Genomic DNA, 16,890 nt, shown 5'->3' on the forward strand with positions numbered 1-16,890 from the left:
CACGGTCATCCCTGCCCCATCTACTCTGACAGCCTTCAGCATGCTCCAGTCCCCAGGCACCACCCCCACTTCTTTTTTCCTATCTCACTGTGGTTCATGCCTTCCCCTAAGAGGGCAGAGCCATTTTATAGGGCCAACCTCACGGCACCCAAACCAGCCCTTTGTCAGTAGGTCGTGCTTTCGCCTTGTCTATTCCCTTCCCAGTTCTTAGGGTCCCTGCTGATCACAGGCAACACACACCCTTCCGTTCCCTTCCCTGTTCTCCCCACATGTTGGACTCTTTGGGGTTTCTTGTCTCCCTGCCTTCTGAGTAAGGCTTCTCTCCCCTGGACAGCCAGGGCCACTCTCTTTTTAGGCATGTCCTTCACCTGCAGGCAGTACTTCTCTGGCTTCCCAGCCCCTGTACCCCTTCCAGTGTCCCCCTCTGTGCCCTCTGCTAATCTCTTGCCACATGAGCTTAAATCAATACAGCTGCTGTTCAGCCAGCCATGTGTCCAATAGGCGTGCAGGTACACCTGGGCCTCTCAGCTGTCTGCTAGTTCTCCAGCACCTGCCTGCTCTGTCAGCGCCCTTCCACAGGGGCGGTGACTCGGGGGCCAGGCTGGGAGGATGCATACTGCAGCTCCTTTGTCTCTTCTCACCGTCTCCTACCCACCCAGAGTGTATGATCTCAGCTGATCTGCCTGAAGCTCACCCTCATGTCCCAGGTCCCTGGCTTGGCCCAGCGCTCCGACTCCCGCTCGGGGAGAAGAGGCATTTCCAGGGAGCCAGGTGGCCTTTTGTCAGCCCTGTTTGTTAAGCTGTCCTCTCTGGGGGCGGCTGGCAGAGCACATGCAGCCCCGGACAGGTGGGATCTGGCTGCCAGCTTTGTCCGGGTTAGATCCTGCTAAGGAACAAGCAGTGTGGGACACTCGGGGTGCCTCCTGCTAGGCGTCTCCTCCTGTGCCAGTTCAGGGTGGGAGCTGGCACTGCCAGTCTGTAACGCTCCTGAGTCATCTGCCCTTAGACACAACCGCCAGTGCCATTTGGCTAAGCCACTACCCCATACCTAGGCCAGATCCTCCACTGACAGCCCTGTGGGCAAAGTGGCTGCCAGGTGCAGAGGGAGGGAGGGTCCCTTGCCCTGTTATCTGAGGTTTCCTTCAGTACTCAGGAGGGACCTGGCCCCATTTCCAGGAGCCCCAGGTGCAAGTGTTCCCTGCGGCCCTTCTTACTGACCACTCCTCAGCTGGGAAGAGGGTGAGACAGGATTCGCTGGCTCTTGGGGGCAGAGAGGAGGCTGGTCTGGGAGCTCTATCCAGTTTCCCATCCCCTTCCACAGATCAGGATTAAGCCCAGCAGGAGATGGGGGCAGGGAAAGACCTGCAGGGGGGATTATCTGCAGCTCCCTCACCCCCACGCTGTTCTGTCCCAGTGCTCTAGGGGTGCATGGGGCGATGATACCCCCTGCCTTGGACCAGAGTATTAGGCTCCTGTGGTTTGATGCTGGTGACGTGGTGCGGGACACGAGGGCCTGGCATGGGAGGTGCCAAAGGCAGGGGGCACAGCCCTGGGCAGGAGACTCGGGTTTGCTCTTAGCAGGTTTCACTCCAAGCAGGTGTGATTTCAGAGACCTTGTGCTCACTCTCCATTTAGGAGCCCTGGGGGGTGGCCCTCCTCTATGTCCCCTGTACTGTGATCCTCATCCCCTGCTATATCCTGGCATGGCCCCTGACGGCGTCCCTTGTTCTGTGATTCCAGCGCCCAGGCTGTAGCCTCCAGGTGTGTTGCTTGTACTTTGGCCCTTGGGGACCTTTGGCCCTAAGATGTGCCTCTGGCCCCCTTCATAAGTGGCCACCCCGCCACGCACACCGCCTGGCTGCGTTCCCACGGCTCTCCCCCAGCCCTGTGACCCCCACTTCCCCCTGGCTCTGTCCCAACCCCCCATAAGAACTCCTGGGACTGTGACCAGTGCACCATGGAACCCCTGCATTCAGAGCAGCCGCCTTGCCGCACTCCCCCTCTGAAAACGTGAGTGGCCGGGATGGGACAAAGGTCCCTTGTGTTGGGGCCAGTGCAGGACAAGGCGCTTCCTAGCTCGAGCTGCATGGCTAGATTTTGAAACCACTTCCTGTGCAAGGCGCGTGGCCAGTGCCGCAGCCGCAGACCCCTCCTGCCCTGGTGCCTGGGGTGTGGGGGTGGGGTGTTACAGAGGGTGCCTTAACTGCCCCAGCACCAGTCCCTGGCTCAGCCCCACAACCCACTCCCAGCTGGGATCCCACATGGTGCTGGTCCCTCCCAGCTGGGATCCAGCCCGTTGCTGATGTGGTGTGTGTGCAATCTGACGGAGGCTATTGCTGGCATTTGGAGTCCCCTCAACAAAGACCATAGGTCACCCCCTGCAACAGGGCTCAGGATGATGACACCCTCCTCCCCCAGGTGCGTGGCCTGGCATCATCCGTCACTGGCTGTGAGCACCAGCTCAGCCCTGTGTGGGGGTCTCCCACTGGCAGCCCCAGTCACTGCGGGGGAGGGGGAAGCTGGGCTTAGACTGCTCCTACAGGGCTTCCCCCAGCGTGGGTGAGCTGGTGGCTGCATCATGGGCAGCTAAGCCTCAGAAATCCCTCCAGAGCCCCCCATAGACATTCTGAGGACCTGGTCGTCTGGAGGTACAGGGGGTTCCATCTCTGCTCCCCACAGTCACTGTCCTCACTCATATCAGGTGTCCTTCATGACCCTTTGCATTGTGGCATGACCCCACTCTGGGCCCCCTGGCTGTGTGGCACAGGCTGGGCTGATTCTTGGTGCTGTGCCCGCCCTCCCCATGCATCTTCCCTGCCAGCATTAGTGGGATTTGCTGTCTGACCCCTGCACATCCTCCAATGGAGCCCTCTCGGCTTTTGTTACTTGCAGGGCTTGGCGCTGTGCAGACCCTGAGGTTGTCCCTGCCCTACAAAGGCCAGGGCAAGGAGAAGAGGCTCTGTTTGCTGGGCATATTAATTAGACAAGCTGGGGTCCTGCAGGCAGCAGATGGCACCGATCACAGCTCCTTCCCTGGCAGATCAGAGTCAGCGCTGGGGAAGGCTGAGGCAGGATTGGCTGTGGGCATCTACTGGTCCCTCGGCCTGTCTCTGGCCCTCACCCCGACCCCCAGCATGACACCCTCTCCCTGCCATCCTCTACCTATGGCCCACGTAGCTCACTGCTCTGCACCCAGGGGAAGTGTGTAGAATTTCCTTGGCAGTGCAGCGGGGAACCAAGACCGCTGGATGTGATGCAGTGAGGGGGTGTAGGCTCACAATTGGAGGTGGAGGAGCCAGGATGCCTGGGTTCTGTTCCCCATTCCAGAAGGCTGAGATCCAGGGGCTAGTACAGGAGATGGGGAATCAGGATTCCTGGGTTTTACTCTTGGCCCTGCCAGTGATCATCCATGTGTGTATGGGTGAGTCCCTTCCCCCCACTGTGTGCCTCAGTGTCCCCATAAGAGGGCAGGGTTAATGGTCCGTGCTCCCAGGACAGAGGGGAGAACAGGGGTTTCCGGCCCTGCTTGCACAGGGGGTGGATTGGTGATTCCTCTGCCAGTTGCTCCACAAGCAGCCAGAGACACGGTAGCTCAGATGTAGCCAGGCTGCCCCCTCCACCATGGGTGGGATCCAGCAGCCTCCCTCCGCCATGGCCCAAGCTGGGCCAGGCACGACCCCCCTGTGCTGCGGCAGGCGCTGTGTCGTGCCAGTTCAGGCCCCTGAGCTGACTGGTGCCATCTCAGCTGGGAGCCCGCTCCTCTCCGGCCGGAGCCCCGGCCCCTCACTCCCCAGGCTTGAGGAAATGGCAGCTCCTGAGCGATCCTCCACCTGCCGGGGCCGGATGAAGCTGCGGATGTGACCAAGAGGCCAGAATTTCCCCCTGGGGTGTGTGTGTCATGATCCCGGATGCCATGCATGCCCCCTGTCCCCACCTCCACCGGCACTGCCAGCCAGGCCACCTCAGACCCAGCAGATGTCCTAACAATGGGGCTGCAGTCGCCGTCAAGCTCAGCCAAGCACAACATCCTGCCCCAGAAGTGAAGTCTTCCCAGAACATTGAGGGGAAGGACATGGGGCGGGGGGAGGAAGCAAAGCAGCCAGGAGGCACCCCCACCACCCCCACTGTCCCCCTTGTGCTGCTAATTGTCTAATCCCCACTCATTCTGCTCTAATCAGCATCTAGAAAGTGACTTACTGGGCTCAGCTGCCTTCCCCACTCTGCCATCTTGGGGGAGATCAGAGTCTTGCCTGGGGGGGGAGGGGTAGGGGGGACAACTGCTTGCACCGGGCCTGTCTATGGGACTATTCTCCTGAATCAATCAGAGTTGGGGAAGGGGGTGTGTGGAGGCAGCTGCAGGGGGCAGAGCAGGCAGTTTGCCCAGCCCTGGCAGAGGGAATATTATGGAGGGCCGGCGCTCAGATTCTAGGCCCCGCTGCTTTGGGGGCCAGTGCTGTGGGTGCCTGTGCCATTGGGAAAGTGACTGAGACCTTCCAGATTTGTCTCACCCGACCCCAGAGAGCTATGCTCCCACCCAACCTCAGCTGGGCCCTGAGTAGGGAAAGGCCTATGCCCCATCCCACCCCCCCAGCAGCTGGATCGGAACCTGTGCCCCTTGAAGGGGAAGGAAGTAGGGCATACCCCAAACTACGTGTTGAGTTTAGTTTACTTGGCTGCTAGGGTCTTGGCCACAAAGGTGTTAAGCTGCATGTGGAGAGACAGGGCTAAGCCGGCCCAACAGGGGTTAACAAGCTCTCGCTGGGCAAGCAGTGAGCCCTCCTCAACCCCACACACACCCACTTGGGCTGGACTGGGGTGAAAAGTGAGAATGGGAGGGGACTAGGGGCTTGGCTGCACATGGCAGGGTAGCTGGACTGTAGCAGTGACTGCTGCCTAATGGGAACCATCGGGGGCAGAGTGCAGAGAACAACCAGGACCATAGTGGATGTAGCAGCTGGGAGTGGGGAGGAAGGGGCTGGGCAGGCTGCAGGAGGGTGCCTGGGAGGTGTGGGGCTGTGCTGGCTTGCCGGGGTGGGGACCCTGTTCAGGTCTGGGGTCAAACAGGGCTGGTAAGGTCTGTACAGTGTTTGGAAATTCACCCCAACTCTGCCACTCACCTAGTGATCTCCTCCTGGGCACCCCCTGCAGCTGCCCTCACGGTGGTGGGTTGGAAGTGCTTAGCCCACTCAGGCACGGGCACGAAGGCCTGTGTGTGCACAGGGATCTTGCAAACAGGAGCCACTCCGTTGTGGGCAGTGGGATCTGCGTACCAGGCCATGGCATGGCATGGGCATGGTGCCCACAACGACTCCAGCACATGGGGGGATCAGACACGGCACCTCCTGGGGGCAGGTCTGGCCCTTCTGCTCTTCGCCAGGGGTTTTCAGCTCCCCACCTCTCTCCTGAGGGGCTGATTGTGCACTGTTCAGCCCCAACAACAGCACATGTCGAGTCTTGGGGTGGCGGGGGGAGAATGGGGGATGTTCTCCTGCCCCATGCTTACCTCAAGCACAGTGTTTGTGTGGCATCCCCCACCCCCATCACCTTGTGCCCTGTCTCAGCAGTTGGGGCCAGCAAAGTCGAGGTCTCCATGCTGGAGATGGTGGAGGTGGACTTGGGCCAGACGGCCAGGATCCCATGCAACTTCTCCCTCCCCGGGGAAAGCCATTACGCCTACATCAACTGGTTCTATGTGAGTACCAGCGCCCACAGGGAGGCCCAGGGTGGGGGACTGACGGGGCAGGATTGGGGCCCCCCAGCAGAAAGGGGCAGGGGAACAACAATAGGGCAGAAGCAGGGGGCACGGGAAGATGGTGGGGGGGCAGAAAGGAGGGGGCTCGCATGGGAGAGTTTGTGGGGCAATAAGGTCCCTGGAACAGCTCAGTCACTGGCCTGGCAAAGGCTGGCAGTTGGGAGGTCCCAGTGAGAGCGACAAAGTCCTGCCCCATCTCCCTGCCTGGCTCCTGGAGGAGACATCTCCCAACACACCCGTGTCCCAGCCACCTGGGCGTTGTGCTAACAAAAGCCTCCACCACCACCTATGGCATAAAGAGGGCCCCACACCGGGTGAGTCCTAGGCCCGAGTGGCGAGTCCCTCTCGTTCTCGTTCCCCTCTAGATCGACAAACGCAGCCGGACGAAGATCTACTACGTGGTCCGTGGACAGGAATTTGAGGTGGACCCAGAGTACAAGGGCCGGGTGGCCATGGAGAACGACTTCACCCTCACCATCAGCAGAGTGACCCTGCAGGATGCCAGGACCTTCGTGTGCCAGGTCGGGGCTGGCAGCTCAGGGGTGGGCGAGAACCGGACCAAGCTCCACATTTACAGTGAGTGCTGCTGGGCCCAGCACCAGGGTGGGGGAAGTGGCAGGGCGACAGCCTATGATTGGCATTTCAGCACAAGCCCCTGCGCTGGATGCTGCTGCTGCTGCTGCTTGGGGACACACGAGGAGCTGCCATGTTCCTTTCCCCCTCCCCTGCTCAGGGCTGCCTGCCCCTGCCAGGGCTTGGCTCGGGGGCGTGGAGGCTGATTTAAGCCGGGATCCTAGAGCAGGGCAGCATGGGAGTGTCTCTGCACCTGCCGTAGATCACAAGGAGTGGGCATTAGTGAGAGAGACGCAGCTGCCCAGCGCCAGCCACTACTGCCACTCCCAGGGTCGCATCTTCTACCGCTGCAGGGGGAAGGTAGGAACAGGCTCACGGTGGAGGACAGAACTGAGAACACAGACTGGATCTGGTACCCCCTTGCATGGCATTGGCTGAGGCTGGGGAGGGGTCGGGGACTTGGCCTTTCCCTTCCCTCTCTGTCCACCTGACACCAAACTCCTGGCTGGACTGCTGCTCTTTTCCAGAAACCCCGGAGCCTCCTGAAATCCAGGTGAACGACGCTGGCATCCCAGTGACGAGTAAGGAGATCCCAAAGGTGAGGGGAGCCAGCCACGCCCCACGAAGGCTGGCTAGCACCGAGGGGGCCACAACACTGCTGGGGGGAAGCACCCAGAAGAAGGTGGGAGACTACTGGCAGGAAGCTCAGTGCCACCAGGGGTGGGGAGAATCTTAACTGCCTTGTCCAGCACAAGCTGCGCCATGTGGGGAGGGCAACCAGGGGGTGCTGCACGGGGACCGAGAGGTTTTCAGTACCAAGTGCTCCCTTTGCTGTCTCAGATTGCAGTGTGCGTCAGCAAGAATGGCTTTCCAGCCCCCAACATCACATGGTACAAGAACGGGAGCCCCCTGTGGCAGGACGACACACGTAAGTTTTGGGGCCAGCTCCTTCTCCTTGGGCTGCTTAGGTACATTGTAGCCTGTGGGGGCCAGCCCTGGGGAGCTGGGGTAAGGGACCCACCCAGGCAATTCCGGGATCACAATGCTCAGGATAATCCTGTATCCTGCTGCAAGGAAGATCATGGTGATGGAGTGCCCATGGGCACTGTTGTGAGAAAGCTCACAGCAATCCTGCTCAGCCCCAGGGGTGAGAAGTTTGTACATCTCCATTCCTTCTTTCCTTCCTTCCAAGGGCTGGATCCCAGGGTCAGAGGGAGGGGGTGTTCCTTGGAGCCAACAGGGTCTGCAGGTGCTCAGTCCCTCTTGGCACTACCCCCATCACCTGCTTTCGCCCAGCAGAAGTCAGTATCCTCTCCACCCTCATCAAGGAGTCCAGCGGGCTGTACACGGTGAGCAGCAGCCTCTTCGCCCGCGTGAGCCGTGAGGACCGTCAGTCCCGCTTCCACTGCGAGGTCAGCTACCGCCTCGTGGGGTCCGACCAGACTGCCGCTTCTGAGAAGGTCAACGTCACAGTGTTCTGTGAGTCTGGGACTGATCAACCACGCCCAGGCTGGCCCAGGGGAAGGGGAACGACTCTCCATACTGGCGATAACACTCCCTGCACTGCAGGGTTGATGCTGCAATAGACCAGGCTGTGACGTCCATGGCACTGCCACGTGACAGCTGTTGCTCTGCATGCAGATGGTAGCGGGGGCCTGCAGTGATCCACAGCTCCAGCTGTTGCCACATGTTGCAATGTACCTCCGGCATCCGCACAGGTCCTGGCCCCACACGCTGAAGCTTGAGCATGGACGTAGGTGGAGTCAGTCTGTTCTCCCCTGTGCTCTCCAGCCAGAGCATCTATCAGATTCCCCCTCTCCTGTTTGCCACTTGCTAGTTTCTCCTGGGCCCCCTGGTATGCCCGCCCCATTGTCCCAGCTGAGCCGAGGCTCTTCATGTCTCTCTCTCTGCACCCCAGATTCCACGGAGAACCTGAGTCTGATGATAGAGTCTCCCCAGCCGCAGGTGCGGGAAGGGGACGAAGTGACACTGCGCTGTGAGGGGGACGGGAACCCCCCACCCGAGTACAACCTGCTGAAAGTGCAGGTGAGCAAAGGGGCGGGGCGGCAGGCCGGGGCAGGAAGGCTCTGGATGCCCAGGGGCTGACAGAGCATGCCTTGAATGTGGGGCTGCCTGACTGAGCTCCCCACAGGCTGTCTCTGTGCTCCCCTGTACATGGCGATGCTCACCCTTCCTGCGCTAGGAGGGGGCTGCAGATTCCATCTGCCCCAGTCTAGCAATCTATTGCAGAGGGCTGGACAGCTCAAGGAAAGGGATAATCGCTGTGCCAGGGCACTGGTTCCAGCCCCGCTCCACGCAGAGTGGGGCTTGATCAGGAGATGGGAGGCAGACTCTGCCTGCCCCCCCACCTCCCTGACTAGGGCACCAGTTCCAGCCCAGCCCAGGGCAGGGGAATGGACTAGAGGGCCACAAACCTCCAGCAACTCCACCCCTGCTCCTGGTGCCAACATGAGCTATGTGTGTGCCCACGTACCCCCACTCCCGTCTGCCTTGTGCCCCTCAGGAGGGTGCCCAGCCTGAGGAGAGAGACCTACCCTCCAGCAACGGGGTGTTGATCCTGCGGAAGGTCAAGAAGGAGGACAGCGGCCGGTACCTGTGCCGGACTTTCGACCTCGACTCCATGATGAAGCTGGAAGACACGGCGGACCTGTCTGTGAACTGTAAGGGATGGCCGGGGGGGAGGAGGAGGCAGGGAGATTCCTCCTGGGCCCTGTGCTGTCCCAGCCCTTCTCCCATTGAGCTCCACATGAATCTGTGCAGTGCTGCCTGCCCATGTCTGTGGAGGCACGACTCACCCCCCTCCAGCTTGATGGGTTGGCGATTCAGGGCCCCATGATGCCAGCTGACCGGAAGAGCAGTTCCCCAGCTGGAGAGAGGTGGCATTCGAGAACGGCTGCTTCTGGCAGCCCCCGTGGCCTGTGTCCATGCTCCAGGCTGGCTCCTGGGAACCAGTTTCTGTTCTGTACCAGCATCAGCGAGCCCTTGGCCACACGAAGGGCACCTCGTCTCATCCCCACGCTTGCTCTCTCCCTAGACCTCGAAGGGCTCAAGATAACCCCCGAGGGGCCCATCCAGCTGCAGCAGGGAGAAGTCTTAACCCTGACCTGTGATGCCAGAGGCTCCAAGCCCTTGGAGTTTCGGTGGAAGAAGGAAAAGGTAACGAACCATGCGTACAGCTGCTCCCAGGCAATGGCACAATGCTCCAGTGACCTATAGAACTAGATGAAACCTCATTAATACTCCCCCCCACCCTGGGCAGGATATTCCCTTCCCGCTAAACCCCGAGGGACTGAGATTTTCTCCCTGCCCCACAACAGAAGGGCTTTGAGTGAAGCTGGAAAGCTTGGGAAGACCCAGCTGCTCCCTCGGCCACATGCTGCTCCCGGGCAAGAGGCGAGGTTGCGGCAGTTGGACACTAGCCTGCTCATCTCCTTTTCCAGAAGGGGAAACTGCTGAGGTCAGGAAAGCAACTGAAACTGAGCAATGTCACCCTCGAATCTTCTGGCAACTACAGCTGTGAGGTGGCTGTGACTGGGGTGCCAGGGCTCTTCCGCTCCAAGCAGGTGAACGTCGCTGTTCACAGTAAGTGCTGGCCACTGCCGTATCCCCACCCCCTTCCTGCACAGGCTCAGGGAAGGAGACAGCTTGGGGGGGGGGGGGGGAATCCAGCAAGGAGCCCGTGGAATTGCCCTAGTGGTTCACGCAGGCCTCACCTGCAGTGGCCGTTCCAGACACCAGCGCACCAAGCACGTGCCTGGGGCAGCACCCTGCCGGTTCCTGCAAGGGCAGCAGTCAGGCAGCCTTCGGCAGCTTGCCTGCAGGAGGTCCCTGGTCCCGTGGATTTGGCGGCGGGTATACTGAAGGCACGGGACTGGCAGACCTCCCGCAGGCAAGCCGCCGAATCTGCGGAACTGGGGACCTCCCGCAGGCAAGCTGCTGAAGGCTGCTTGCCTGCCATGCTTGGGGCAGCAAAAAAGCCAGAGCCGCCCCTGCCAACCTGACTGCTTCCATCCCAGCCCTGCTGGTCCCTGGGCCTGGGAGGAATGAGCTGGCAGAGACACGTACAACCAACCTACTTCTTTACTCTTCTGTTAAATGCAAGTGTGCCCTGTGCCTGGGGAGCATGGTGCATCTCCCCCCACCTGGTCAGATGGCTGCAGGGAGGCCATGTCACAGTCCTGGATAATTGCACCTGTATTTCCTGCTCCATTGGCCCTTGAGGGCCCCCACTCTAGGCTCCTGGATCCTCAGCTCTCACCTCTCTTAGGCAGAGAGTCACATTTCTCTCTCTCCTGACTGGAGTTTTTCCAGGCTGCAGTTTAGTCCTAGCAAGCCAGACTGCCTGAACGGGGCAGCATCCGTGCTTGTACTTGGCTTCCTTGATGGAGGCTGTGAACAGCTGTCATTGCCCCTAGTCACAAGTCTGGACACAGCTCTTTCTAAACAAGCGCATTGATTCTTAAGGTGAAAGCCAAGAAAAACGATTACAAACAACCAAAGAGCCTCCATGCAGCCGTCACCCCCGACTGCAGCCTCAGGTTCTTCAAACCCCACAACTGGGTTTTCCCCGTGGTTAGCGCCTCAGATTCCGAATCACCATAAATAGCTCGGGTCTTTCCTTTGTAGGGCTTGGGCCTTTGATCTTGGCTTTGTGAACCAGGTGATCAGCAAACAATGGCTCACTCCACAGGGAGTAGCTTCAGAAGGCTGCGGTTTTGCACAACCAGAGATGGGGAATTTGGTTTCCCCCCACAGGAAAAGCACTTAACACAGATTCCCAGATTCCATATTTGCCTGGTCCACCGTTCAGTATAGTCCTCTGAAACACCCCTCCTCCCCAGCTGTCACATCTCCCCTCAGGAGGTTGCATGCAATCCCAGCCCACAATAAGACAAACCGTTCATCAATTGCAATGGGCCCCCCAAAGATGCGTAAGTGTATTTCAATACAGTCTCCCAAGGACACTGCAGGAAGTTGTCCCATCTGTCCCAGGCCAGATTGACCCCTCTGCTCTGTGTTTCTTCCTCCCCTGCAGCAAAGCCACACATCAGTTCCAAGGATTTCCTGGTGCTCGTGCAACAGAACGAGCTGGTGACCCTGATGTGCAAAGCTGCTGCCCTCCCTGAGCCCACCATCACGTGGAGCATCAATGGAAAGGTGAGACCCATCTGCTGGATGCAGTGCAGGGAACGGACCCGGGGGTTAGACAGCAGTTCTTGACCTCTTCCATTCAGGCGTCTCCTGTAACATATTTTTGAGGAACCCCCAACTAGGGAGGGCAGTCGTAGGCCCTGGTTGGGAACCCATGGGCTAGTGATCACTTCTTCCCCTCCTGAGTGGCATCCCTCACTCTCTTCCATCTCCCCCCAGGTCCAAAACCACACAGACCATCACCGTGTCATCAGCAACTTGACTGTCCAGGTCACCCCAAAACTGCTGCAGTCAGGAGTCACCTGCACGGCCACTAATGAGGTTGGCAATAGCAGTCATCACATCACGCTGCAGCTGAGTAAGTCTCCTGGTCACACTGACAGGGGAAGTGCCCCATGAAGGAAATCCCCTTCTCTCACTCCAGAACAGACTGGAGTCCTCTCCTCCTCCTCCAATTCACAAAACAGGGAGACCATTTTTTCTTAATGATTTTTAATTTTTTTTTTATATATTTCTGATTAGAAACAAAATACACAATATACGAAGAGCATCAGACACCAGTCATGTAGCCTTCAAAGCACAGGCCCACACAACCCCAATAGACCTCAGCCTGCCTGTGAAGAGAATTACAGTTCACCCAAAGATGGATAGAATAGGGGATCTGCAAAGGGGCTTTGCATTCTCCAGGCCTGATAGTCATTCATGCTGCACTGGCAGGGTATAAATGGGCCTCAGTGTAAATGAGAATTGGGCCCTTCTTTAGGATCAGAGCTAGAAGAATAAATAAAAAGTAATACATGTTTTGTCAAAATATCAGCCAGCTCAATTTTTTTTTTTTTTTTTTTTAAACAAAGCTTTGATTTTTGGAGAAAGAAGTGACAGGGCACAGAAAATGAAAGTGTTTCTACCTGCTGGGTCCCCTGAATTTTCAAAAGTCAGAAAATTCCACCCAAATATTTGTGAAGAGAAAAGCTCTGGCTGTGATGGAGAAAGACAGACAGCACCCAAGTCTCCCTTTCCAAGCTGGTGGTTCCACTTCAGACATGTCAGGAGTAGCTGGTCTGGCTTGGTCTGATTTTGCTGAGGAAGTTCTGAGCTTCTCTGCCATTTTTACAAGTCTTAATAATAATCTCTTCCTCTTTCTGTCAAGGCCTCATCCTGTCAGGTGCTGAGCATCCTCTACTCAGGTTGATGTCAATGGGAGTTGAGGATACGCAGCACCTCCCAAGATCTGGTTCTTAGTACATGAGTATTTCCTTTGACTACTCACGTGATCCAGTGTTAGATTGGGAGCCTTAGTCCAGCGTCACTGGTCGTGTAACACAGCCAGTCAGGAGAGATGGGTCCAGGGAAAGCGGGACGGACAAGACGCGAATTGCCAGTGGAGGAGGAACTTTTCCGTCTCTCTTTGTAAAAGTCAGGTTTTCCTCTCTGCAGTGAACCAGAAGAGATCATTAACGCCGTAACAGGGAGGGCCACTTACTTTCTATTTACAACTAGTAGGAGAAAGTACTGTGATTGCCACACAAACCCACTGTGTACCTACTTACTTTTGAGTAACAAGGAGTTCTAACTCATAGCTGTTTTCACCTGAAGAGAACTCACCTTTGTGAAGAGACATGCGGAGAGACTCTCTTTCTTCAGTGGTAGGATTAATCTACTTTCCTGGTCTCTTGCTGCACTGATGGAAGAACGTGTTGGTTCTTAACCATTTGCTCAGGGTTCAGCTCCCTGTGGATTACAAATCCAAACGCCAAGTTCACTTTGCAGGGTATGAAGCACCCACCCACAACTTCTTCCATAAAGGCAAAACGTGAATTGTAGGGCTACTGTTTACCAAGCCTCCATGGGTTATTACTGGAGCTGCTGTGCGCCACAATCCAGAATCGGGGCCCCAGCATGCTAGGTGCTGCACAAAGTGACATTCCCTGGCCCGAAGGGGCTACGATATTTTCTTGATTGCCTCACTCCAAAGGGTGAGCTAAGCAAGCGGGGTGACAGACTGCACTGTAAGATATAAAGCTCAGTTTTACTTGAAAAGCGACCATGAAAGAGGCATCAAGGGGGTTCATTGTAAAATGGTGGTTTTCCTAATTTGCAAGTTCACCCTGGAATCAAAGAGCTGCTGGCTTTGATTAGAGCCCAGGCACAACTAATAGCAGAGACTCGGCAGTCAGGACTTAGTTAACGGCACTGTTGATAATGCAAAAGCAGGGCTATGGGGAAGACCGAACAATGAATGCTTATTTGTGTCCTTCAGATCAGCAGGTAGGATGCTGAGCGCACATGGCTCTCCGATCTGAGCTGCCAAAGGACAGAGGGGAATTCTGAGGCCTGCTGCTGGATGGCCATTGGCCTGGCTTCAGGGAGGGCAGCTTGAGTTCACTAACACTTATTGACCTTCCCTGTGTGCCAGCTGATAATTTCCAAATGCAAAGTCTCCTACATGTTTCTTTCCCACGTCTCTCTGGGCTGGAGAGCAAGCTCAGCTGCTCGGCTGTAGCACATGCTGCGTGATCCGTTCTCAGCGCAATTGTTAGAGGTGCCTGTGTTGGACATTTAGGTCCTAGAAAGCGAGGTGGAAAAGATGATTCATCATCTCGTTAGTTCCCCCGCACCACCCCTTTGGCCAGGGTAGCCCCTGGGTCCCTGTGGCAGCGTAGGGACTGTGCACACGAGTGAATCTGTAACTGGCTGGGGGAAGCCAGTGAGCATGTCTGCAAAGTGGCCCAGGGGTGTGCAGAGGGGCATCGCCCGCTCCAGCCCCTGTGTTTCAACAACACTCTGCACACAGGCAAGGCTGGAATCTCCCTCTAGCTGGTGCAGAGCAGCACGCTGGGTTGGGATGCTGCTGCAGGCACCCTTCATGCTAACGCGCTCCCAGCTCCACCGAGAGGGGAGGAATCAAATCAACCAGCCAGTGTCTGTCTTCATTACAGGAACGATGACGACACCTCCTTCTTCTGGCAACACTACTGGTAAGTGCCCCCAGTGACCGTGCTGAACAATGGTCCCTGCAGTGGTCGAAGTAACGAGATCTCACCCACACATTAAGCAACCCTGCGGAGGGGCAGAGATGAAACTGAGTGCCCAGAATGGCCAAGCAGCACTGCCCGGGCCCCTGGAAGGTGGGGGTGGCTGGGGAATAGCAGCCACATCCCTTGAAGTCATCCCTTGGTGTCCTGGTACGGAGAGATGCCATGGGCACCTAGTCCTAAACTTTAGACGCTGTGAGCTGCCCTGGGGCACAAGGGTGGGCGGTTAAGTCCCAGAGCCAATGGGGTGAATGGCTGCTCAGCACCTTCCCACCCCGGGGAGGGATGGGCTTCATTCAGTGCTCTCTCTCCATTCTTTCTTGGCATTCTAGCGGAACCAATCAAGAAAGGTCAGTAGCCCACAGGACCCCTTTCCTCCCAGCTGGTCCCTTCCCTCCTGAGACCCCCGGCCTGCTTTCACCGTGTGAGCGCTTCGCACACCTTTTTGCACCCTCCAGGCACCTACTCCCAACCTTCCCCTCTGCCTACAGCTGTGCTGATGGCTTCGCGTCCCCCACTGTCTGCAGAGTGCGGCCCTCCCATTACGCCCCAGAAATGGGTACTACAATGGGGCTCCTTCAGCCCAGTCTGCCCCTAGTTTCCACCCCACTATTTGGCCTTCACTCAGCAGGGCTCTCACGCCCTCGGTTCGTGGCACTGGGGGACAGATGCTGCAGAGGGAGGTCTAAATTAGAGCCGGAAACCCGGTATTTGGATGAGAAGTGCTTCCATGTCAGCGGCGCGTTTCCAAGCCGCCCGCGGGTTTAGATGATGGGTGAAACGTGCCTAAGGTCCATTTCCAGAAGTGGCTTAAGCACGTAGGATGCCAAGTCGCCAGTGAAGAGACAACCTCTGTCAGCAGGAGGGGATCTCCCATCACTGGAATTAACGCCTAATACACAGCACGTTACAAACATCCATATTGTTGCCCCCCGCAAGCCAGCAGCAGGGCCAGGAACAGAACCTGAGGTCCCCTCTCCATGTATTGCGCTAGCTGTTCTGCATGCATCCCCCTCTCTTCCTGGTGCCCCCTGCCCCTTCAATGCACTTCCGATGCAGCCTGGGGAGAGGTAAGAGTGCTACCTACTACTGGTGCGAGTGGAAGGCGACGGGCGTCTCTCGGGGAAGCCGTGGGGTCAGGCAGTAAAGGCATCTGTCTGTTGTGAGCAGAGCAAAAGATCCAGGAGAGCAAGGGCGTGATCATCGTGGCGGTCATCGTGTGCATCCTGGTGATCGCTGTGCTCGGCGCTGTGCTCTACTTCCTGCACAAGAAAGGCAAAATCCCCTGCAACCGCACCGGGAAGCAGGACATGTAAGCATAGCTCGCACCTGCAGCGCTTGCACCTCCCCCGCCTCCCGGATAGCGAGGGCTTGGCTCAAAGATGCACCAAATCATTCACGCTTCCCATCTCATCCCATTCAGACACCTTGCTCTCTCCCCACCACCCCCGGAAGGGCTAGGATGCCTCACGGCTGTTCTTATGTGGGGGGGGTGGGAGGCCTGGATGTAATGTAACCAAGAGCTTCCCCGCAGCAAAGGCTCCTGGCACAGCCTCCCAAAGCAGGCGCTGCAAGGGAGCCACAGCTGAGTTTCCCTATCAACCAGCCACCCCTAGTGTGACCAGAGCAGCTCTGATCTCCACACTCCAGCAGCACTGAGCATGGCTGCTATCCCAGGGTTCCTGCCCCTTCCCCTACAGCACCCCCTGCTGGCAGAGGCTGGAGTCGTTGAAAGCTTCCCGCGGCCTGTGTTCCCACCAGAGTTTGATTTTGCTCTGATTCCTTTTCCTTCTGCCCTCTGGGAGCCCGTAGGAATCAGCCAAAGGGCCTGGACTCCTGCGCCTCAGCCCGTAGGCGCTTGGGCACCTCAAATGTGTCTGAAAACTGTCACCTCCCTCCCCCTAGCACGAGGCCAGATGCCTGTAAAGACGAGATTGTAGTTGAAGTTAAGTCAGATAAACTTCCCGAAGAGGCGGGGCTTCTGCAGGGTGCCAACAGCGAGAAGAGACCTGCAGGTGACCAGGTAGGACAGCTCTCCATGCAATTACCTTCCGGGGGCTGGGTGTCCCTTTGCAGCCTCTGGCCAGGAGCAGCAGTGATGCTTGAAGGGCACAGGGAGTGGCTCTGCTCTGCCGTTCATGCAGAGGGCAGGCCTCCTCTGGAGCTGGGGAAGCAGCTGTCAACTGCTGTCCCCAGCACCTCTGATCTTGCATGGGCCTTCATCATCCATCATCATCAGCAGTAAATAAGGGAAGTGGGGGACCTCGTGGTGTCAGGCTTTCATTTCACTTCAGTCAGCGCCGGGGCTGAGATGTGGATGTGTTGCTGCATGCTAGTGGGAAGTAGTGGTGTTGAAAC

The 16,890-nt window shown here is 57.6% G+C and overlaps 1 protein-coding gene across 6 annotated transcripts in view; it reads left to right on the forward strand.

Annotated features, from left to right (window-relative positions):
* Window positions 1–16,890, forward strand: part of MCAM (melanoma cell adhesion molecule) — a 36,320-nt gene that overhangs the window by 16,852 nt on the left and 2,578 nt on the right. Inside the window, exons 2-15 of one of the 6 annotated variants that reach the window (XM_075073451.1) lie at window positions 5,565–5,692; window positions 6,118–6,328; window positions 6,853–6,923; window positions 7,166–7,253; window positions 7,625–7,804; window positions 8,244–8,371; window positions 8,850–9,006; window positions 9,381–9,502; window positions 9,787–9,928; window positions 11,382–11,503; window positions 11,717–11,855; window positions 14,437–14,475; window positions 15,703–15,844; window positions 16,438–16,555. In XM_075073451.1, the coding sequence (XP_074929552.1) occupies window positions 5,565–5,692; window positions 6,118–6,328; window positions 6,853–6,923; window positions 7,166–7,253; window positions 7,625–7,804; window positions 8,244–8,371; window positions 8,850–9,006; window positions 9,381–9,502; window positions 9,787–9,928; window positions 11,382–11,503; window positions 11,717–11,855; window positions 14,437–14,475; window positions 15,703–15,844; window positions 16,438–16,555 (1,787 nt within the window). The other 5 variants (XM_032780535.2, XM_075073454.1, XM_075073452.1 and 2 more) reach the window with 5 other exon arrangements.

The sequence above is a fragment of the Chelonoidis abingdonii genome, chromosome 18, assembly GCF_003597395.2.
Source record: "Chelonoidis abingdonii isolate Lonesome George chromosome 18, CheloAbing_2.0, whole genome shotgun sequence".
Classification (NCBI taxonomy): Eukaryota; Metazoa; Chordata; order Testudines; family Testudinidae; genus Chelonoidis; species Chelonoidis abingdonii.